This window comes from Ambystoma mexicanum, chromosome 6q (assembly GCF_040938575.1).
Source record: "Ambystoma mexicanum isolate Mex_15411 chromosome 6q, UKY_AmexF1_1, whole genome shotgun sequence".
In the NCBI taxonomy this organism is placed as follows: Eukaryota; Metazoa; Chordata; class Amphibia; order Caudata; family Ambystomatidae; genus Ambystoma; species Ambystoma mexicanum.
In genome coordinates, this window is record NC_090937.1 from 1,064,532,406 (window position 1) to 1,064,557,875 (window position 25,470).

Sequence of the window (25,470 nt, forward strand, 5' to 3'; positions counted from 1 at the left end):
CATCTCTAAAGGAGAAGATCCTTTCCCCAGGATCCTCTGAGGATCCCTCTCCCTCAAATTGGAAGATCTGTACCTCCTCCACCAACTGGGTCTGTTTGGGTTCTTTGTTTCTCCTACCTCCTCTCTGCTCCTTGGGTGGCAGACTTTCAGGGGTCGGAGATTTTGTTTCCGGTTCCTGGTTTTCCAGGGGCTGTTTACAAGTTGGGAAGGAAACTTCCTCCAAGGCTTTACACCCCCCTTCCCCTTGTGCCTCCACCTGGGAACCGGTGGGTTATCGGGGGCTGCCCCCGTCGTTGTTCTGGAGCACCAGGTGCAGAGTTTGGGACATTCTGCAGTGGCATGCTCATCTGAGGGTTCTGTTGAGCCCTCAGTATGTGACCCAGATCTCGTGCCATATTTTGGACCTGGCTCTCAAGTTGTGAATCCCGCTCAGGCTGATACGGGGCTCTATTTTCTCCCCTGGGCTGATCCCGGGAAGGGTAGCTATCCCTTCTCTGGTAGTACCCCTAGTTGGGAAGATTTTGTTACCCCTCCACCCTTGGCCTCCCCTCTTCCAGATTAGGTTGTCTGGGCTCAGAGAATTGGGGAAAGAAGGATGGATGATTTTGGGGCTGGAAATTGGGTGGATACCTGGGGAAAAAGTTCTGGCCAGGATTTGGTGAATTTCTGCCCTCCTGGGGGAAGTTAGGAGGGAAGTTCCCCGGGTCAGGTGCTTGGCTGGATCCCCCCCCTTGGGCTGGAGGAGTCCACACATAACCCAGGATTGGTCGGTTTCCCTTGTAGCGGGGACTTACATAGTCAGGGGGGTGGGGGACCCCATTTGTGGGACTACCTCCTCGACTCCCTGTCTGTGACTGGCCCGAGGGCCTTCTGGGCTGTGAATTATTTGGTGCAGGCAGGTTTTTAGGCCCCCCCATCTCCAAATCTAAAACGGGGACAACCTTTACCTCTGCCACCTTGGCAGCAGCAGGGGTGCTGTTGGTTTTGGGGTTTTTCGGCGCATTATTTTTATTTTTGATGGGCTTCTGCACCTCATAGATCCGGGTAGCCTGTTCAATGACCCAGTCTTAAGATCTTTTCTCATGAAAATCTCTCACGAGCTGGGTCATCATGTATTTGGGTAAGGCATGGAAAAACGTATTGATAAATTTTCTGCTATCCGTGCGCCCCCTTCTGGTGGTCTGCTTAAAAGCATGCTTTAATTCTTGCACAAACTCTTCTGGGGCCTGATCCTCCCCACATTGCAAATTATAGGCTGCCTTGCGAGCCTCTTGAGGATTTCTGTTAACAGAAAAATGTTTCAAGATGGCCGCCTTATAGGTGGACCATCTTAAATGATTTTGGTCCTCCAGCCCCGCAAAGAAACTGGAGTATTCTGGGGAGAATGTCCATTTGACGTACTGGATGCAGCTACTGCTGTCCTTCAAATGGAAAGTCTCCATCATTTGCTCATAGAGCTCCAAGTGTTCCCAAACGGACTTGGCGTTCTTATGATAAAGAGTGATGACACTCCTGATTGCCTTGATCTGCTTTAAGGGGTCCTTAAGCAAGGCCCTTTTTGCCTTATTGGCCTTTTTGGTTCGGGTAACCCTGGTCCATTCATCCTCCGACTCAGAAGCACTGCTCCCAGAGGTGCCCGTCTGATCTGCGAGCCTGGGAATGGCTGGCAGAATGTGGGGACCTGGTCTCCTGTGTCCTGTGACACTCAGAGGAGTCTTCAGATCCCTCCTTGCTACCAGGATTTGCTGGGTATGCCCCCCACTGACCTAACTGGGCAGAGGTTTTCAGGATGCCCTTAATGGGCCTACTCTCCTGGGGTTCCCCACTAAATTGCACTGTGCATGGGTGCCCATACCCGGATGCCCGCCCATCCATTCCTGGGAGGTACTGGCCTATGAGCCCCATACTTCTAGCTGGATAGTAATCTGCTATCCCCGTGGCCCTGGGCTCATGTGCGCGAGGGGACATGGGGGTGGCAGAGTCCAGGGACTGGGAGAGATGAAGGCCTCTGGTACTAGGGCTCCTGAGTTTATGCTCCAGAGTTTCCCTTTCCCAGCGAACCTCATCTCTATCCGCCCCTGTTCCCTGTTGCAATGCAAGAGCCTGCGCTTTCAATTCCTCAGGTAAGGCCTTACTAGACTCTATCAGTCTCTTCTGCATCGCTACCTGTTGCTGGAGCCTATCATTGTGCTGGCAGAGAGCCTCATTCTCTCTCTGTGCCTCCTGATTGGTCCTGGAGTACTGGGCCAGTCTCTGCTGCAGGAGGGTTACCTCCTGAGTCCCATCCCTACTGGCCTGCTCCTTTCTTGCCAGAGCCTCCTCCACCCTCCTGGTGTGCTCTAACACGTTCTGGTGTTCTTTTTGGAGGTCACCCAGTCCCTGGAGGGCCAGGTGATTTTCTTCCATTTTCCTTTTTAAGTGGCAGACTTCCTGGCCTAAGGTATCCCTTTCCTGACTAAGAGCCTGCATTGGTGCCGCCAGTTCATCCCTTTGCCTTTGGAAGGCACCAGCTTTCTGGCGCTCCTGGTCAAACTCTGCCTGGGTATCCAGGTCTTTCAAAATCAGTTTATTGCTCTCTGCCTTCTCCCTATCTAGGTGGCTTTGCAGGGTGACTACCTGCTCGGCACATGCCCTATTGAAATCTAATTGTTGCTCCAGCTTTTTCTGGCTCTGCAGTAGGGAGTTCAAACCTTCTTGGTACTCCTTCTGCAAGGCCAGAAATCTGGTATCCTGGTCCGCCTTTTCCTGTTGCAGCACATCCATATCCTCCTTTATTTTAGTGATGTACTGTCTGCTGTCCTTTTCTGACTCCTGGCTCCTGAGTAGCCTCTGCTCAGAAGAGTCCAGATCAGATTGGGCCTTCTCTAACGCCATCTGTTGCCTATTTGCCAGATCTTGGCCTTCAGCACATTTGTCCTGCATGGCTCCCATATATAGGTACAAATATGCCGCTATCCTGGCAATCTTATTATGTTCATCTTTGGCTTTAGGGGCCATATATAGTTCACTCAGGGCCACATGTAGGGGACCCTGATCTCTCCATCTATCTGACCCTGTTTCAGTGACCCGTTGCGCGATTGCCTGCAACCAGACCGTTTGGTCCTGATGAGTCCACTCACCTCTCACAAATAGCTTAAGTAAGAAGTGCTCTCTGGCTATTTTGATGTCTACCAGTGTCGTCATTCTGGAATTTGAATTCCTTCCTGACTTACAGAAGTTTGTATTTTATTTTTGCAAAACAGACCGTCTCCTTAGAGCGTTCCTTTGAGGAGTGCTTTACAGCGTAACACAGCGTAGTGATCCGACCGGATGTATGTCTCCTGTCAGTTAGCACACTGTATTAATCTGCACAAGTGATAAATCTAACCCAGAATATCCCGGCTCGAGCCCCCACTTTTGTAAGCGATATTCAACCAACACTACAGCTAAGTCAATGCCTAGTCTGGGATGCTGAGGAAAACCCTTATTGATGTATTTTTATGTTCAGTTCAGTACTCTGGATGACAACCCTTGTATAACACCCCCCTCTGAGAATCCCCCTGACCCCACTGAGCCAAGAAGTAGGTTTGTTTTGCAAATTAAAAGGTTTATTTGAAAAATTAAACAATATAGATATCTCACACTTTATAATAAATTAATATCTGATAGTACACTTAGACATATGATGTTGATCAACAATGGGTAATCTGGCACTAGCACACTTCTTTACAATCAATGAGGAGTTAGTATAGGATGGAAAAAGTAGCAAAATACTTTTATGATTTCATGGGAAAAGCAATGAGGAATAAAATGCAGTACAGAAATACTTGATATGATTTTAGCAAAAGATAAGCTAATCACTTTTTCCCTGGCAATCCCCCCCTTCCCCTATGCAATGTAAGAAATGGAAAGGGGGGCACACAGTTCTCAGGAATGCAATCAAATACAATACGAAATTCAGTCCTCCCCCCTAGATTTCGTTCCTAGCTCAAACGGTTCCAGAGATACGGACGATTAAATAAAGGTAGTTTTTCGGATTTAAAGTAAACTCAAAATGACAGGTGACAGCTTGCAGCTGCAGAATTGACAGGTGACAGTTGTGCAGCTTTAAAAATGACAGATGATACGATTTCTAGGAGGCAGTTCTACTTAGGTTAAAATAGTTTGGATTAGATTATTTTAACTAAGAGATTGGTTTTGCACAGTTCTGCTAGGTACTCACAATATCAATTTGAAATAGGCCTTGCCACGGATCTGGTCAGGTTTTGGACTGGACTCCGGTTCTGGTCTCGGCACTTTACAGTGATCTGGGTCAGCTCTCTGGTTCTGCTCACAGCGGTCTGGGTCACTCTGGATCTCTGGTCTGGTCTCTGGCAATTGTTCTTGTAAAAAGAATTCAAACAGCTCGCCCGGCTGTGGAATAGTTCGCAAATGATTTTAAGGTTGCTGAGGCCTGCTGAGAAGAGTTCTCAGTTTGTGGGTTTAGGCCCTTGCTTTAAGTTCTGAAGTAAAGTTCTGGTCTTTGGAGATTGATGGATTTGAAGTCTGGATCTCTGGATGTGAAGTCGTCGGTCAGCATGCTCCGCAGCAAATGGAATTGAATGTCTCTACCTGTCCCAGCAGTCTCTTTTTATGTGTTTTGAAAATGGGTGTGTGCCTGGGCCTAGCTAAGCCTGCCCCTCTCTACTTGTCATTGGCCCAATTCTCCCCTCTCCCATGATTGGGGGAAGGAAATGGATTGTCAGCATGATGAAGTCTGTTTATGGGTCAGAGGATCCTCCCCTGGTCAGTTTGCCCACAAATCTATATTTGATTCAAATACATCCTTCCCAGATGTACAATTTGTTGAAATTACATGTACGCATTATATATTCCTTATGGTCCATGCTTGTCCGCCTCTGATCTTCCTGGGGGCTTGCATTCAAAAATGACAACATTTTGCGCTTTTTAACTGGTTTTGCAATATCGGACATTTACCCAAAATTACACACATGTGCGCAAGGAGTATGGACATTAATTGATGAAGTGTCAGATTTTTAACATGCAGACATTTGGAGTGAGACCCTATTTTCCGCTAGCAACCCCCCAGAATACACCACAGGGTCCTAACGCCTCTCAAAATGATTACAGAAAAATCACAAACATAATGATATTACTTATATCATTCTGACAAGTCCGCACTATGAGTTATCTATCTTTTTAAAATTATGCCCTGGTCAAAAAGGGGTGTGGCTTCCCACATCATATGGTGAAATAACTGGTTTATCCACTACCCCCAAGCTCAGCTGCTAGCAGAGGCACTGCCCCTCCCAGTTTCCCCTTAGAGGAAGCCACTTTACGGCCCCCCAATATAACATTTGCCTGAGTCCAGGACAGGCCTTTGTTCAACTCCCTGTAGTCCCCATCTGCTCCACCCCTAATCTAATCAGAGAGGTGACAACTCCTTTTGGCAAGGGGAAGAGTGGCTGAGCAGGTTTCAACTCCTGTCGGGGGTAGTTGTCAGGCTGAATCCAGTTTCATTAAGCCAGGTTTCAGCTAAATGTCACTTTTTGTTCCCAGTTTAAATCACTTACAATTTTTACATATACATTAAATAATTACTTCCTTCAAGTCATTTCAGAATATAGTTTTACATTGTATCCACCTCTTAGCAAGTCTTTCCTTGGTCTGGTTTTGTTTCATTTGTTCAGTTTTACACAAAAGTCTGGTGGTTTTAAAACACCGGCTTTCTGATAGTGGTGAGTACTGGTAATGCAACCATTTTTGGGATTAAGAAAATGAATTCCCCACAGTTCTGAGTTGCTTTTTTGGCAATCAGCATTGCCATTCCCAATGGTTTCAGGCTACTGTGTGTGTAGCCCACTGATGGTTTTAGGCAGTGCCCTCCTGTGCTCACAACATAGGCAAAAATGTGTGGCAGCCTATTCTTCATGTTTTCCCTGTGCACTCTCTGGGGAGTTCTGGCCATCATGATGTTTTCCATGCCAGTACTGCACAGTTTTATTGTAGGGCTTGGATGCATGGGTAAAAAACATCCCACAGCCTTTTACCCATGCTTTCTACTCTACTCCACAATTAACATGTTTCCCTATGTGGTACTGGCTATCACAGCTATGTAGGTAAAATGCCACGTAATGACAGAAACAATTGTTCTCAAGTGAGAAATGGTTTCTCTGTGACCACATCTACTAAGTAGAGAGCCGAATCAGGGGATGTTCACTTAGTATTCAATAGTCTCCTAATTCAGAACAGGGCTGTCTCCCATTGTAAGTGCGCAGACACATACATCTATGGCCATCATTATGAGTTGTGTCCTATTAGCAGTGCTAATGCCTCCAAAGTTGAATATCATTAACGTTGGGTGCAAGGGTGGTAGGTCCACAAGATTGCATCTTTTCGTTATTCCCCATTCTGAAATCCCATTGGACTTCATTAGGAATTGGCAGGTTTAACACATGCTGCAATTGCAGCAAAAAACATGCTCTGTCTGTATTTATGGTTTAATAAACTCCATTATCAATCAGCAAGTTTTAAGATATATAGGTAACAACACGCATAACCAAGCAGAGCTGTTAAGCAGGCACTATTCGGAACTACTGCCTATTTTGTCATTTCTTCCACACCAGTGATGAGGTCCTTTGTTTGTTGCGCCATAATTGAATTCCTGACACGTAGCGTCCTTTTTTTTTTATAAAGGAATTCACCCCAAAAAACCCACATATTTGAGAAATCCTAGTGTGGGCAACATTTGATAGGCTACTTCTAGAGCCAGATAGTTTGTAGTTTTGCGGTGCTGAGCTGGCAAGTTCATGCTTCCAAGCAATGAACTACGAATGCTCTAATGTACGAGGGCCCCTCTACGTTGTCAGCTGCCTCACTGCTTCCTGTGTGTTAGCCTTGAAGGGCTCTTTGATCTACGGCTGCATCCAGAACTCCCAGAAAAGACTGACCTCAGATGTTCTGTTGATTAGACGCAGCTCACACTGGCCCCGCCATTTTGAATGTGGTTTTGCACCCATTACTAAACGTAGCACTGACGTTTCAAAGGTTATCCTGCCTTGTCTGATCCGTAAATGACAAGGGCATACTTATGTTTCTGTGATTACTAAACGGGGTTTAAGAGCGCACCACGCCGTGTGAAAAGAAAATAAAGCATATACAATTAAATGGTATCTTGCGGCTTGTGTTTTCCGTTAAACGTTCCATAATTGGCGACTGACTACACTTCAATCTGTTCCAGCACATCGAAATGTATCTGACCTTTTCTTGGGCATTGTACTCCACTCACAATCGACCTTTGAGCTTTAAAATGAAATGCACTTTGCAGGCAGTGGACTGCCACCATTAGTAGCTGCTGTTGTTGGTGCCCCTGTATTCAATGTTCAAAATTTACAAAATGGATTGTAATTGTGAAGAGGATAACAAGGTGACATTGCCTGTACTCTACACTTGAACTATCCACTTTGTAAAAAAGTGAACGACGTACGCCTGTAAATTACCCTTTGCAGGCTGCGATTATTAATGAATTCCTGTGGACGCCACCTTCTCAGTTGTAGTTGCAAATGCAAATCGGATTCCATATAAGCCTATGGGATTTACGCCTGCATCTCATGCAGGTGTTTAATCTACAGTTTTTCCAAGATGGCGGAGGAAAGCCAAGCAGAGACGCAAACTCCACTTAGTTTCCTCCTACACCTTAAATAGAAGCAAAGGGCAATACGCCTTGGTGTTACAGTTTCATTTTCCACCCACCTTAGTGCAAACCGACCACCAAAATAAACTATAATCGCTCTGAATACATCATGATAACCTTTTGTTTAAATTAAATCTGATTTTATTCTAGCAAAACAATCGGTTTGCACACTTTAAAAAAACATTGTTGTATAATTTAATAACTGGCAATATGTTTGATCAGATCTTTTGCTCTTTTATATGACGCTAATGTTTCACATTTCAGAACAGCTTCAAAACAACAAATCTATTAAGGAAATGTATTATTGGTGTTCCATAGACACGTATTTACAGGTGAAGAAGCGGCTGTAAAGGGACATGATCCAATTGACTACTGTTCAACTTTTCCATGTCTGAACTTTATTTAACACATTTGACCTAAAGAGCGATTTTATTTTTCAGACTTGAGTCTCCAACACGTTCCTTGACAATGGAAGCACCAAAGGGCGTACAGATAAGTGCAGTTGCAGGAGACTTTAAAGCCAGCTGTAGAAAAGAACTCCATTTGCAGTCCACAGATGGAGAGGTAAGCTATCCTTGTACTATAATCTTGTGTCGTCTACTTTAAAAAGCAGACACAATTGTATCGAACACAGCCATTAGGAAAACACCACACCTTATGCAGACTGTTTTCTTTGAGGTTGAGTTGCGTAGGTTGAGCTAGTCCTGCTGCAGGTATTAATTGATAGTGGGATCATAGACAATTTATCTGTGAAATCTTTGATGACACAGGGTACTGACGTCTGGTCAATTTTCATTAGGAGGCATTGCAATGGTGTTCTGATGCATTAGTGCACACTTTTAATCTGGATGCAATCATTTCAAGAGCAACATAATACGAAGAAAACTATGTGTTGTCAGCGTTCAATGTGAGCTGAAAGGGTTGGGAGCGGTGTTCGACTACTTTGACTTTTTACTGTTAACAGCTGCACTACGTTTGCAACCATTCACCATTCCGGAAGTGTTCTTTGTGAAGTTAATGCACACTTCTCCATTTTGCCACCAGATAGCAGTTAAAGCTAAACTGATATCAATTTCAACTCAATTGGCTGTCAACCAGCAAGACTGCAACCCTTGCAAAATGTGTTGTGCGTTGCTTTCTTCCATCCTACTCTGTCCTCCGCCTTAGTTACAGTTACACTACTTCTTTGGTACACTTCTATCACTGCGTGTTGTTGCAAATTGAAGATATTTTTCTTTCTGAGCAATTTAGGAATCATAATTTGGAATTTTCCGTATTATGTTCATGTTTATTGTGTTTTGTAGTATTCTCCCAACTTGGTCTTGAATTACAACGACCACCAGGGGCCAATATCCTTAATGGACTCCTGTTGAAGAACAGGAATCTACACCCACGTGAGCAGAAAACGAATCCTCCTAACTTACAACAAACATCTAGTCAATGGGCGTGAATTATATACGCGTTTTCTAAAACACGTATGTAAATCAGGCCTAATGTTGCGTAATGTCAGTGCCTGACCTGTTAACTTGAACGCCACATAATCTCTCGGAGGCATGCTGAACTCCCATCCAACGGTCTGTGCACCCGATGGTCCCAAGAAGCCATAACACACATAGCTGTGATACCCATGAGTGGGTACGTGTGCTCGCAGGTGGAGTACCCGTTGTAATCAGCAGATTTAAGGGGACATTAATAAGAACGACTGACTCGCAGTTGCTGATACACATACTAAAGTTGCTGGGCCATTTAGGCTACAATTTATATAGATGGCTTCACATGAATTACACAAGGAAGTGAGCAGATCCTTATTCCATCGGTCCTACTTTGCTGGTGCAATGAATGAGGGTGCGCCTGCCTGCATGGGTGACTGTCCCATTCTGACCCATCTGCCTGCACTTCAAGGTTGCTTCTCAATGCACTAAAGAACAACCCGCTGATGTGGTACTTGTGACACTTCAATATTGACATGCTACAAATAAAAGGTAAGGAGGCAACACAGTGCAGGGACTGCCTCTATCAGAGAAGTGGCTGCTCAGATGTGCTGTGTTTGCAGTCACCTGCTGTATTGTGGCTAAAGAAAGAGTTCAGCACGTATCTAAGCCAGATTGTGCTTCAGTTTGGATTATTAACACATAACCTGGGAATTCTGACTCCCCTTGCGACCTAGCTGAGGCCTACAGATCTCCCTGACACTTATACTAGACCGTATTGCCCCCATGAAAAAGAAGCTAGTAAGGGATGGCACATGGTTTCCATCAGAACTCGACGTGCTTAAAGAATCAACAGGCGAAACGAGAAAGGCAGAAAACTAACTTAGACGCTCTCAGGAAAGCCTGGAAGAACTATACGAAATCAGACAAACTGGCTATCTATGAGGCAAAGACAACCTATTTTATTAAGCAAATTGATGAAGCTGGAAATAACACCAAGAAACATTTTGAAATACTAAAAATGCTAGAAAAACCCAAGGGGTTAGAACAGCCTTTGATTCCATCCTGGTCAGACTGTGTTACAACCCAGGATGCATTTGGCCAAAGAAAATCACCATATCTTGAGATAAAATCAAAAATTAGCTAAGCATTGAACCACTCCTTAATGAATGTGATCGACACATTGCTCTTTTGAGCAACCATTGAGTGCCCTAGAATTCTCTTTCAGACCCATTTCATTGATTGAAATGGAAAAGGCTCTAGGTGAAATGCGACCTACCTTTTGTCAGAGAGATGTTATTCACTCAAAGATAATCTTTGAGATCACAAGGGCCCTCATTACGAGTTTGGCGGAATGGGTTTACCAGCATCAGTAATGGTGCCGGTAAACCCATTCTGCCCTACTATGAGGTCTCCGCGTGGGACCCGCAATGGGCGCCTGGTAAAACCAGGTAACCTCCAACCTCATAATGAGGGCCAAGATTTTTCTTACCATTTCTGGTGTGATTTGTGAATGCATCCTGTTCTCACAAATATGTCCTGGATGCAATAAAAGAGGTTTTGCTCACTACTTTAGTGAAAAAAGCAGGGTTCAATCCAAATGACGCTATGATCCATAGGCCAATTACCAATACCTTTTTTCTGTTGAAAAGAATTCCTAAAGTGGCAAACGGCACAACTTCAAGAGCATCTAGATTCTGCTTGTAAGTTACACATTAGGCAATCTGCTTTTCGGCCGAGTCATAGCACTGAAAGTGCACTGCTAGATCTCCAGACTCAGATGCTCAACATCTTGGACAAAGGTAAGTTAGGGCTTTTGGTGTTACTAGACTTATCAGTGTCCTTCGATCACTTGGATCACAAGCAGCGCCTGAACACCCTTGAATCAGTAGGCAATTGTTCACAGAATACTGTATGCTGGATCAACTTGTTCCTTATTAATCAAAGGTCTTCGGTTCGCTAGGGTGATGCCACCTCTGACTCCACCCGTATATATTTTGTGAAGTACTTCAGGGTGCCTTTCTATCACCTACATTACTCAATATCTATATAAAACCTTTATGTAATCTTTTAACTGAGACTGGAGTGTACTTCACCAATGTGCTGATGATACTCAGTTGGCACTTGAGCTTGATGTGGACTATGCGACCGATGCAGCCAATTTGGCTTGCATCTACAAAACTGTTGAGGCTTGGATGTCTATGCACTGCATATGCCTGAACAGCTCCAAAATGGCTCCTCTCAAGCACGTGCCAAACTAGATCCCATGTACACTAGCTGGACCATCACGGGTTGTAACCTATAATGATCTCTGAGGTGAAAACCCTGCGTGCTCACTGGAATCTTCTCTTGTGCCAGAGGCACACACCAGTCAAATAGTTCAAAGTTGTCAATACAACCTCAGACTCTAACGGCACATCAGACCCTTTGAGTCTGAGAAGAATTGCACCATATTAGCCCAAGCAATTATTCTACCAAGATCGACTATTGAAACACACTTTTGGCTGGGGCAAATAAAGACTGCATACATAGACTGCAAGTCCTACACAATGATGCTATCCACATTGTGAAGGGTGTTCCATAGAGAGCTCACATTTCCAACATTTGTAAAACTATGAAAGATGGCTGGAGATTCTGATCATCCCAAATGAAGAAACATTATGTGCATATACCTGATACCAGCCGAATGGAAGAAGACTTGATTGCCTTCCTCTAACAATGTTTCATGAAGGTCCCTTCTCTACCTCCAGTGTTGAAACTGGGCATATGGTCTGAGTAAACTATGCCACCTACTAATGCACTTAGGGTAATGGGCATTATGTTCCATGTGCTGCCATTTACAAAAATGTATGAACATTCTTCAGTCTGCAATTAAACTTGGTCCACTTTAATGATGTGGGCACAGCATTTATATAAAGAAACAGAAAATAAATCAGCCAATATGATTAGAAATGCTATACTTGAATTGGATTCCAATTTTACATGTCTCCATTATAGATTTTGTAGGTAAAGAAAACATAGAATGATTCAGTCCACAGAAGTCCATTATTTGCTAAAAAGTCTTTATATTGAGTGCCATCTGCACAACACTTTTCTGGATTCAATGTCCCTTAATCAGGTGCAATTCAGTGAATCTACAGTGCACTATAATATATGTTCACATAAGTACTGCATCTTAGTAAATGAAACAAAGTTAAACAGAAATGCACAAAAATGCAACGTATCTTATTAAACAAACTAATGTTGAAAAAACAAAATGAAAACATTATTTTGTAAATGTGTAAGACAATTCATATGTCAAATTAGTAATTTTGGTATAATCAAATATTCATGGCACAGTGGGTATTTATCACCGGAACATAAATCAAATGAAAAGGTCAAAAGAGGAAGAAAAATGACCTCTTCCTCAAGAAAAATATGTTCCTAAATGTGCATAGCAAGAAAGGAGTCGAGTTTGTGTGAGCATCAATTGCAAAACATATATACCAATAGGTGCTTGTCAAGCTCAAAAAGATGTGAAAGCATAAAGCTATGCCACAAGTTGGTAAAATAGGGCCTACCTCTAAGGACAGCGTGTCACTGAGGTTTGGAGCGAGAACCTGAAATCCATGGTCATCGTCATTTAGGGCATTGTGATAGGATTACTAATTTGGCATATGAATTGTCTTACACATTTACAAAATAACACAATATTTTCCTTTTGGTTTTTCAACATTAGTTAGTTTAATAAAATATGTTGTCTTTTTTTGCATTTCGGTTTAACTTTATTTCATTTACTAACATGCAACACTTGTACGCATGTATATTATAATGCATTCATATATATTAAAATGCATTGTAGATTCAATGAATTGCACCTGATGAAGGGACATTGCATCCCGAAATGCGTTGTGCAGACAGCACTGAATATACAGACTTTCTACCAAATACTGGACTTATTTGGACTAAATTATTCTATGTTTTCTTTACCTATGAAATCTATAATTGAGACATGTAAATTTGGAATCCAATTCAATTTAAAGCATTTCTCATCATATTGGTGAATGTATTCAGCACAAAGGTGTGCAGGGGACGGGAGTATCCAATATTCTTGGATACTCTTTTCTGTTTCTCTGTTTTCTCTAACCTCGTTTCAAGGGCGTCCTACCTCCTGCGCACCCAGGATTAACTCTAACGTATGCTAACTGTTGTTTTAACATTTTTTGAACATGGGGTGTGCACTCACACTCTGTGTAGTCTATATTTACACCATTTATTTAAATCAGGACTTTTCACCATGAACTGCATCAAAAACAGAAATATTCCTCTCAAAGCCACCTATCCTGCTTACACTAGACCCACCAGGATGGAGCGCTTATATAAAATCACCACTTACAAATATGAAGATTCAGAAGAAATACAGGCTGTCACGGATGAACACATGGACACCACGCCTGCCCAAAATGCACAGAAAGAAAGGAGGTTGTGACTCTTTAAATCCATTATTCGCTGGAAACCACCCTCTTGCCAAGATATTTCTTTGCATTGGCAATGTCTATTTTACTGCTTAAAATGCTGCCTGATGATTGGATGGATGATGTGTTTTTTATATTTTATATTTTAAGTGGTTGATGTAATGGCTGGAATGGCCATGCTTATTTCGAAGTGTAGATCTCAGGATAGATACATAGCCCATGTGCATAGAGTGTTTATAGCCCTCTCCGTGGAGTGACACTCTGTTTAGGATTCACAGTAAAATACACTCTCTAATAGTGTACTTCCCACAGGACTAAATAAATGTAACAGTGGTTCTATTAACAATTCGATATACAAATATCTTAACGTTTTTAATGTCACTGAAATGAAAAAAATGTGTTGACTTGTTCCCTGGGGGAAATAATAGTCTGCACCAGTGACCATATTTCATTAGTACTAGCATTGCTTCGATTTTTAGATAAGTTGTAGGAAGTCTTTGCAGGGATTCTTTACGGCCCAATTTACAATGGGTAAATAACATAATTGTGATTGTATATATCTTAATGTTTATTGATTGTTTTCACAATGTTTATGTTTTGTGAAAGGTTTGTAAGTAAACAAAGCACAAGTAATACAAAATAAATAAATAAATTAATACAGAAATTCTAGTCTGCATCCACGTCGCTAAGGTGAGTTATCCCACATGACAAGATCATTTATATCTTCACTTGGGTTGACCAGCCCTTGCCGGATCCTACACCCTGCAGAAGTAGATTTCAGCTTTTGTTTTAAATGATAATTTATCTTCCCTAATTTATTATGTTTTTATCAACCACATACTTACTCCTCCCTCCACTGGGCTCTCTTAAGGATCAACTCTATTTCTGACCATGCCCCTACATGGGATGCTCCCGGCCTCAGACACCATAAACTTTAGATTTAAATTAGAATCATCGGCTTTGAAAGAAGAAGGAAATTGCAACACCATTGGCGTGCAAATATCTAAATTAGTTTTATTCGCCGAATTCCACATTTGCTGGGGAATTAATGAGGCCTCTCTATGAGGTTTATTCATTTCAACAATCTCACATGAAATAAAGGCTGAATAAAAATGTTTCAAAAGTCAAATTCACTGAGCATTTATATATGCAACAACTAGTCCCTTGCGCCATGTTGAGGCTTCCTAAATATTTTATAAACTCAATGCTCATGAACAAATCGAGCATTATTCTTCTGGCTGCTCCCACAGCAACAACAAGAGAGGGAAGGTGTTCTGGGTTTTTGAGGCCCAAACAGAAAACGTTAAAAATCTTAGCCTTTAAAAAAATATATGATAATGGCAGGGTTCAGGAACTCACCATAGAATTTTCAGTTTTGTAGAACCCTCTACAACTCCTCTTTTATTTATTTCTTTTGTTTTGCTTATTGCATGAACCTAGCTTGAGAGTAGTAGAGTGCTTTACCACGAAAGGGTTACAGCATTGGATTTAACTTTTTATACAGGACCGCAGTACTGTTTATGCAGGGAGGGCAGGATTTTTCTCCGTTGTCCTTACTGACCAATATTTCACCACTTTTCTGGAACAATTGAAACCAGCATAAGTCTCAGGTTCTGACATGGCCAAGATGGAGGCCCTAATCTTATTGAGGAGGTGGTCATTGCTATTCATTCTCTGATGGGAGTCAAGGCTCCTAGACCTGACAGTCTTAGTGCTCAATTCATCACCATCTTCATAACACAGCAGAACCTTACACAACTGCCTCTGTTTAATCACTTTGTAGAATCTGGCTCATTTTTGGGTGCATTTCTTGAAGCCTCCATGTTTCTCTTTCCCAACCCTGTCAGAGATGCCGCCTGCTGCTCAATTCTTTTTAATCTTAACAGCACAGTTTGACAATAAACAAATACAGCTGTGTAATCATTTGTAGAATGTGGATCACCCGTGGGTTCATTTCTTGATGCCCCCATTTTCCTATTTTCCAAATCTGGCCCCTCTTGTTAAAAACTATCAATGCATATCCTTCATAATCTATGAATGTAAACTATGGGCAAACCTAATGACAACTCTTACAAAGTTATGACGTTCCTTTTTTACCCTAATCAGTTTGGTTTTTGTTAAAGTCAGGATGACCTCTGATAACACTAGATAACTTTATTAATGCTCCATCTTACATTCACTTCACAGAAACCTACAGCCACCAATTTCCGTCAACAACGAGAAGGCATTTTGATTGTGTAAATTTGTGATTCATGTTCATGATCGTATAGCAGATCGGATTGGGAAACCACATTTCATTACTCCTCCCTAGAATCATCAAAATACTTGAATGGACTTGGTTCTGAGCCTAGCTCGATATCATGTGGTACCAGGAAAGGATGCCTCCTTTCTCCTATTCTGCTGATTCTTGCAATGCAGTTGCTACAAATAGTATCATACATTGCCCTCATACTGTGTGAATAGAGGTGGGTACTCTTCTATTTGCTGTCCTATGCTAGTGATATTATTAGTTACATCACTGTCACAAGTAGATACATACCTTCACTAATGGCCTCACACAATATGCAGCAGTGTCAGGCTACAAAGCCAACTGCGAAGAAAAGACTCAGTTCATGCTGCTAAATACATTGGGTTCTCTCTGCTTTATCCTTATTTTAAACATCTGTGGAGCCAGTCTTATCTAAAGTATGTGGACATGCAGCGTGCTGCTTCTGGACCACAAATGATCTCTTTAAATCCACATGCTTTTCAACAAACCATCAAGGAAATTGCGGAAATCTGATCTCTTTTATATCACATGGTAAGGCAGACTGTTATAGCTAAACAATATGCTGGTTTGTACATACATATATCACCTTCTCCTTGGAATCAGCTGGAAAAACTGCTTAGCTTCTACTTAAAGCTATGTTATTTGCTCACACTTGCTTATTACACATCACACACCATGTTACTGGATTCTCAATCAAGGTATTTAAATCCCTAGATGACAGGGTGCATGCCCCACAGAAGACACTTTTCAGCCCACAATATTGCATAACAAGCATATACTTATGGGGAATTGAGGTGCATCTGGTGCTGACACAGGATATTCAATGGAATTATCTACGTATTGCAATGCCCATTCCTCTAAACCCAATTTTTGCCAAGTGTGCTTGGCTTTACCAATGTTGGATACATGGCCTTCCTTCAGTTTTTTCCAATGCACGTGTGCTGAGGTCTACACCATCTAGACCTATGATTGAGATAATATGGGCTCACAAAAGGGAAGTTTACCTGGAATGACATAGACAAGAAAATATATGGCTAGGTTGGCTGAATGGTTCCAGAGACATCTCTCTGGAATCCGGAGAGACTATATAAAGCTCAACAAGCCACATATGATGAATGCCAGTTTGTCTATATACAAGCTACAGCAGTTGTTTTCCACAGCACCAATCCACTAAAACTCTGATCTCTACCCTATCAATCAGTGAACTTGACACATTTGTCAGTCTTGGGAAACACTTTCTACTTCTGTTCCCCTTAACAACATTCTCATCCTTGCATCTTGCATCCAGTACATCCTTCTCCGGTCCTCTAGCATGTCTGTTCATTGATTCCTTACCAACTGGCTATCCAGCATCAACCAATGGCTTCAAGGATCAAATTCAAGACACTCTGAATCATCCACAAGGCCTTCTGTGGCCTGTCACCACACTATCTCCAACTTTCCCTCCATAAATAATCCCCTTCTAGAGCCCTATGCTCCTCCAACTCCAACTCTTTGACTTTCAAACACTTCTCCAAGTAGAGAGTGGGAGGCATCTCTCTCTCCTCTGCTGGTGCCTGCCTTTGGAACAGCCTACCTGCTCCTTAAGTTCGGGAAACTGCTCAATACTCTGCTGTATTCTACCTCCTTCCCTCTTTCCTTACCCTGCTAATCACCCCACTGCAACAGTGATTGGTTGCCTGATCCTCATGAATCTCACAGAATTCCAGTCCTTCTTCCCATTCGATACAAGCACCCCAGCCCACCCCACTGCACTGCCCTTGCTGTCCCTTGCTTGGCGGCTCTGCATCCCAATCTTGGGAGTCGCCTGCACTAGCACTTAGCCTGAGGTTCTCAGTCTTGGCTCCCTTTAGCACTTCCCTCTGGGGCCCTCCACCAGCACTTACACGCCCGTATGCCACAATTCCCAGAAGGACCATGACTGTATTTGACTGTTTTTGCTATTGTTGTGTTTCCCCTGTTCTCTTCCCATTGAGTGTTGTGGCACTATGAAAAACAATTCTGTTGTATAAGCACCTAACAAATTCTCAATAAAAAAAAATCAAAAATACAAATGTACTCAATGCAAATTGGTGACTTAACCCACATTCAGGAGGTGACTAATGGGAATGTACTTGAACAATAATGTCAATCAGTCAAGTATAAGACTACACAAAAATATAAATAATTTCAAAAACAGCATAATACCTCATTTATGGATCAAAACTCAAATGGTGTTCAGACGCAATGCTCCATATTAATCAAAGTTCTATGAAGAACTTGTCTGTACTCGATATCTACTTATCTTATAGCGTTCTGAGCTCTATGTCTATTGTTTAAGTTTACGTCGTCTAACAACAAGACTATTCATGCATTTTTTTATCAGGACTACATGATAGTCATGATGAAACTAGAAATAGAAAAAATATTCTCAAAATAATTTCAAGCAATCCATCAAACTAACAATAGTCTAATAGAAATAAAGAGCAATGAAAAATGTAAGAAAATCTAGTAATTTCCTACTATAGATCACACCAATTGATAGTTGAAGAACATAAAGAAAGCAAATAAATTAATCTCATTAACCAGTGATGAAAAATATTTTTAAAATGGCCTGTTACCCATGTCGGTAACTAAGTGTTATTAAATATAATAATGTAAGTTTAATTACTCATGTAATCCTCAACATAATCCTAAACTCAATGTATTGAACCAAAAACGTCCTCTTTTAGATAGTTCTGTCCTGAAGTGAAGATGTAATAATCTCCAATATTTGTAACCACATTTCATTTAACTGGTGAATATGTGCCTGGCAATTGATATTTTTTTATTTTTAGTTCTTGGTATTTTCAAACAAATGTAGGATTTCCAGATTAACTATATTCCAAATAGTGTCCAGCTACTGACAATGCACTATTTGTTACTCTTTATATTTTTCCAACAAACACAGCCTTTCCTGATTGATTGTCCAACATATTACATGCTACAAGACATCTGAAGCAATATACAATGGTAGAACTCTCATACGTAGAACAAATATTCAAATATGGATAACCTGTCAATGAAGTTGAGCCCCCTAATCTCCACATTCACCATTTCTTCCAAACCATCCCTGGAGCAGTTGCTATCTTGCTTTGGGACCAGGGCAGTGGCCATCTTGGGGCTCAGAATAGGCTGATTAGAGTTACATGACTCATCAACCAAAAGAACATAATTTACATAGCTTGGCATCAGCCTTCTTCATTTTAATTTGTTACCTTTGCATGATTCCGTAATACCTGGTCCACATACTCTCCAAGCACTGTGAACCAATCCCCAGAACAGTTGCTACAGGACCTGGGCAGTGTCCATGTTAGGGCTCCAGTGGATTCACGGATCAGCATCACATGAATCATCATGTTGTCTATTTTGATCCTATCCTAGAGTGCTCTAGCCCAGGCATCCAAGAAAAGGTTGATAGAGTTATGAGCAGTGTTTTTTTTAATAAAGCTTTTATGGCCCGGTTTTGTCTTTGAGTGGTAAACTGATAGAATTTTCTTTGATTTCTTTGTGACTCAACTATTCAGGCCCAGTGTCTTTTGCTTCTTTTCCCATCCCTGTTTTTCTCCAGACTCATCTTCCAAGCAAACATTCAGCTCGATTTAGGCATCCTGCTAAGTCACGCGTATGTCCATCTACAGAGTCCTCTTCCCTTGTTACACCAGAACCTAGCAAATTACATTTGCTAGTCAGCCACAAATCTTTGGCGGTCAAACAGCCCACTGTGCTAGGAGATTCAGACTGGGAGCACTGTGTGTTTAGGGGGCACACCCAAGAGGGCAAGGGTCCTTCAGAGGCACATCCAGGATATGCATTGCAGGAAGGACTTTGGATGAGGGATTACCAGAAAAAAAGTCATATAAACCAGTCAGGACAAAATGCTAATTCAGTGGCCTCTGTCCACTGAGGCAGATTAGCAAATTCAACCTCAAGGGATATTTTAGGAATTTATATTTCAGAACCAATGTTTTGTCTGTAGGGTGAGGACTGTCAAGCTACTGATTTACAAAATGTTGGCACATCTTTTCAGAAAGTCAAGCTTACAAATAAGAACCACTTATTTTTACTATATCTGATTTTCTTTTTCTATGCACGAATTATGGATATCCCGAACACCTAAATGTGTTTACGGATTTGTTGGCCAGTAATACTAGCTCTAATTCTTTCCTTCTCTTTTAAGCTCTGCTCTCCACTCCTAGATTCCATTTCTTGCCATGGAGATTTCATTTACAATGGATCCTCAGTCAATTTAGGGAAAAGTTAAACAAGAGTAATGCTTGCGTCAATGCTTGCATAGTCTCACTAAGGCCGCATAGAGTAAAGATGTCCATGCTACAAAACATTACACATGTGAGATACAGGAGTGAGTTTTATGGAAGCCTTTAATTTCCATTAAAATGCTGAAACATTCCCAAACGTACACAAAGAACATTCATGCTTCATATCTACTGCTGTTCTCTGTTCCAGAACCCAAAGAAATGGTCATGCAGGAACTTCAGCAGCTCCAAAGGTAGCAACCCAATCATGAAGGACCCATTTCTAGTCCAACAATGTATTCAACTTCAATGGGTATAGTGTACCTTTTCTCGCTCTTACCAAAGTACCGACTTTGATCTTTGTAGGTACAAGCTGCGACCCCCTCATGCCTACCTTCTGGTGCTGCCCGGCAGCCCTTTGTTATTTTCTTCCTGTAGCTCTGGCCCGGTGGGTCATCTATACCGGGGGTCCGCAGAGGCATATGTATTCTTCTCTACCAACTATTGTGCTTTGTGATCAAACCACACGTGCTGTGATATATTGTATAGAGTGCTCAGTTTGATGGAAATGCAAATTGGTTTGATATTGTACACAAAAATAAAACTATGGCCCTCATTCCGCGGTTGGTGCTAGTCATGGTGCTATTAGCGCCATGACTAGCACCAATACCGGTACCGCCACCGACTTGGTGGTATGGGGATTTACTGGTCCAGTCTGATATTGGCGGGACTGGTAAGTCCCCATTTGTAAAGCCATTCCCCATTCCCATTTAAGCCCCCATAGGGCTCAATGGGAAGGGGAAGGTGTCAATAACGGTACCGCAAATTGCAGTACCGTTATTGACTCCGGTATCCCTTTGCAGGTTCCGTCCTTAACGCCTGGTAAAACCAGGCGTTAAGGGAAGGACCCGCAAAGGGACCTCGGAGTAGGGCGCAAAGAGATTACCGGCACCAGTGTCATTACCGGTGCCCGGTATCCCTTTGCGCCCACCTTGTAATGAGGCCCTATGTGTTTGTTTGCTGCTTCTAATTGTTTTTGAGTTGAATGAACAACGGCTTGTTTGAAAATACAGTATTCCCTTTGGGATAGTAACAGCCTATCAGGAGTTTACCGATTTATGTTTGACTTCAAGGATGAACAAAACCATGAGTGTATTAACACTAGTTCTACATTGTCCATGATGTTAAAGTTTCAATACCAAAAGGAAGATTTAAAAAGCAATAGACATCAGAATATGTATTCTTTTTCAGGGGTAGAATAACTAACTATACAGCTACCAGGTATTCTGTAGAATGCGCATAACTGTGTTCTTCTACATATGGAAAGAGTAATGTTGGACAAAAAACAAAAAACTTGGATTGCCTCAATTTGTTTTCATGATCTTCTCTGACTGCTTCTATAAAATGCTAAATAATTGCCTTATTGAAATGCATGCACAGAAAATAGATACCATGGTATGATTAAAGCACAGGTTAATTGTTAGGTGCCGGGCACATGTTTGCCAATTTAAAAACTGTAATAAGCAGTGGAAGACACTGACCTTTCATTCGAGTCCTTTGAAGCCGCTTGCTGGAATCCACTTTTCACGTGGCACATTAAAGTCTTCTTTTTTTCTCTCTCCTTAGCTTCTCATTCCCTGGCCATTCTATGTCAGCCTTGCTGAGATAATAAAAGTCACAAAAGTTAGACAAATCTGTGCTTTTTTGACTAAAACCAGTAATGCCCCATGGCAGGATATTGATAACACAGCTGAGCATGCATGGCATCTGATAAAACTCACTTGTCAATCAGCCTTGTCAAACATCACTTGCTCTTAGAGAATTGCAAGCAGATAAGGTAGTGTGCTGACAAGGATCCAGCGGTGGAAATTCACTATCCTGTGGCCATAAATACCTCGTGCGTCAACACATATGGTTTCAATTTGATTAGGATTAACTGTAGTATAGGAACAAGAAGCACGACTGTGATTCAGATGACATTTTGTTGGGATACATTCTCTTTGTAATGGGCACCTCCTAGTCTGTGCCATGCTTCAGAATTCTGTTCTCAATGTGTTTATTATCTGGAAATGGATCTCTGAAGAACAGTACAAGAGTCCTTCCTGTTTGTCTTTATTTGCAGCCCTATGTATACAATTATTTTGGTATGTCTGTGCCTTTGGGAACAACGCATGCACACTGCTATCCTTTCCCTGGGACCTGGGTAAAATGATGTGCTCTGAACAGAACCTGGACCCCATAGTAGTAACTTCATGTTGCAGCGATTTTACTACCCCACCCTATTCCTGATGTGGTACAAATCACCTTAGATGGTTAGAAAACATTTAATGGTAGAGTGTGCTGTGAAAAATGAAACTGTGATCATGTGCAATATGCTCTTTGAATTCTTGCAAATGAGGATGGATTTCTCACGGTTGCTGTGTGTCCCCTTCCCCTTTGTCATAGCAGAAGTTAGAAAGTATACACTAGGAGGGTAACCCATTGTTCATCCTGGACTGATGACCTTCGGTTCAGAAAATTAATCATGTGGTTGTTCTAGATTGCGATAATTTGTCTTTCTTATGAGGAGAATACTAATGATCATATCATGACTAATATTCTGCAAGTTTCCTATTTTAGTTTTTTAATCGCTTTTTTTGGAGAAAAGAAAGTACTGACACTCAACCCTCAATATATCAATGTTCTTTTGCTAATTGTGCAGCTGGCAGTAATGGCTGAGATGGCTACAGTTAACCCAACTTGAAAATACTCTCACCCACATAGAAAGAGACAAAACAAAGCGAGAGGCAGGACGATAGAGAATGTCAGTGAAAGAGAGCAGAGAAAGTCATTAATGGAGAGAAAGCAAGAGAGAGGGAAAGAGAGAGAGAGAGGGTATAGAGAGAGAGGGAGAGAGAGAGAGAGATGAGGCGAGAGAGGAGGAGAGAGAGAGACATAGAGCAAGGTACAGCTAGTACATTAACAATGTCTTCAGTTCCAATGATCTTGTAAGAACAGATTCCAAATGGAGTTTTAAATGTGCACATTTCTTCTTGAACCAGTTCAGTACCTTTTCGATATATTTCTGTAGAATATATGTGATTCACACAATTGAAACCCTAATCTTTACAGTGTCCTGATTTCCACAGGCTTTGGATAGCAATCATACAGGTCCCGAGAGCCAGCAACACATGGAAATTGAACTACTAGCATATGTGTTTAGAGTCATTTCAGCGGGCGATGCTTAGAGGTTATGTATGTTGTGACCCCATAATACATGTTCAGGTGCAAAGTAGAGGGTTCAATGCCCCCCTACCCAAGTTCACTCCTTACCCCCTTTTCTGATACAATTTGTTATGCAAGCTTCCCTACGGCTTAGCTCCTGCCGTTCATGTACAATTCATGTTTTGGGGATGGAATTCAATGTACAGTTTAATAAGGATATACTTTTCCAATTGCGTATGGAAGGTTATTCCCTTCCCCAGAGATTAATGGTGATTTTGAGGGAACATTCTCCTGCATGTGTGTTTAGACCCTGGTCCAGGTTAACACAAATGGAATACTAATTATAATAAATACATTCTTTACTGCGTGCTCAATTTGAACTTTACACAAAATATGTTCCAAAAACAATACATTCACAATTCATATTCATTCAATACATTTTATTAAGCTGTAAACACAGATAACGTTAAGAACAGTCTAAAACATTCATAAAAAGTCTACCAGTATTAGTTTACTTTACTTTGGGAAATCTTCTCAGTCAAACGATCAAGCACGCATATGTGGCATTAGACATCATATTTCCTTTAGTCCATTTGAGTCACTTGGCCATCAGCCACCCACCCCAACCATCGCCTTTAGTTAGCTTTCTTTCATTTTTTTAAATTGTGTTTAGTCACCATATGACTTTTCACAGTACAGAAAGAAAAAAAAAGTGTAAATATTAATATAATCACATCCTACATACTAATAAAAATACACATTTACAATTCATTGAATTCAATTAAAAAAAAAAACAGGAGAACAAATGCACATTTACTATTCACTAATCTCAATTAACAAAAGAAAAACAGGTGCACAAAGACCTGAGAAGCACTGACAGATTAACAATAAACGTTAATTAGTGGCTCGAATTTCCTCCAGAAATCTCAGAACCTCAAGTGATAAGAACGTTTCCTTTCCTGCTGACATTCGATTCCAAACTTTGTTTGTATACAACCAGTCAACTTTATTTACAAATCGTAGGAAGTGGTCAATCCTTTGCTTGTTAAGCCCAAAACACTCTAAAAAGATATCTTACCTTCTGCTGAGCACCTATGTCACAAAGATTGCACACACAATGGCCCCTTATTCCTAATGCTCAATTGGCCTCTTATAGTGAATAAGTTTAGGCAAAATCTTCATAGATTGGCCCTCCATCTTGAATTCGAAAATCTTCTGAAATAAGGCAGTAGATAACCAAGGGTTTGTCATTTACTGGGAAATGTTCTAAACATTTCATATTGATAATTGATACCCTTGTTGCAATCCAATCAGTTTGGCACATGGATTTTTGTTAACCTCAGAGGATTATACATTAATTCTATTTCTGAGGAATTACATTGTGATTATGTCTACTGCATCAAGTTTCAATGTCCGCAGGCTGGTATTGGATTCTCGTATAATTAACTCACCAATATCCTCATGAAGCAAAACTTTTGCTAGAATTAAGATTGACCTATACAGAATAATCTTTCTCCAATCTACATTGAATTTTATGGACTCGAGGCCAACTCATACCTGAGCATTGCCATGGGCAGAGATCTAGGTAAGTTAAATCGTGTTTCCAGATTAAACCCTCAATTCGAATCCAGTTGATCTAGATGCCAATTTCTCAATTTCACTTCCATACATGAGAATCAGTTTTACCTTACCCTTGTAGAACTTAATTAAGGAAGAGAAGGTGAATCTACAATAGGTGGGGAGGATGTTTTTCATTTGGCAGACACGTTGATTAACCTTACTACCAATAAGGCTGTAATTGTGGGGTTTGATCTAATCATGAAACCCAAATATATTAGTTATTTTACAACAGGCAAGGTCAGATCTACCATTTTCCATTTGATACCACCTATACCCTTTTTCTTGGGGTGGTTATAGGCCATCACGCAAGTAGTTGGGTGAATAATAAGGTCATTTTGATGGGCATGATTTTCGAAAGCTGCAATCAGATGTTGTAGGCGTATTGGGGTGCGATCCAATAGGACCACGTCGTCTGCATAGGCCAGACATGTTACTTTACGTTATCAATTTTAGGCAATGCCATTGTGTTTTATTTCACAGATCGCCAAAAGAAGATTGGAAAGGCAGGGTGCAACAATGCATCCATGTCTTAAACCCTTGGCCACAG

At 41.5% G+C, this 25,470-nt stretch overlaps 1 protein-coding gene across 4 annotated transcripts in view; it reads left to right on the forward strand.

Annotated features, from left to right (window-relative positions):
- The window catches only part of SGCZ (sarcoglycan zeta), a 6,780,780-nt gene that overhangs the window by 6,686,350 nt on the left and 68,960 nt on the right, over positions 1-25,470 (forward strand). For all 4 annotated transcript variants that reach the window (XM_069631598.1, XM_069631597.1, XM_069631596.1 and 1 more), the window contains one exon: positions 8,113-8,236. In XM_069631598.1, coding sequence (XP_069487699.1) covers positions 8,113-8,236 — 124 coding nt within the window. The remainder of the gene's footprint in view (positions 1-8,112; positions 8,237-25,470) is intronic.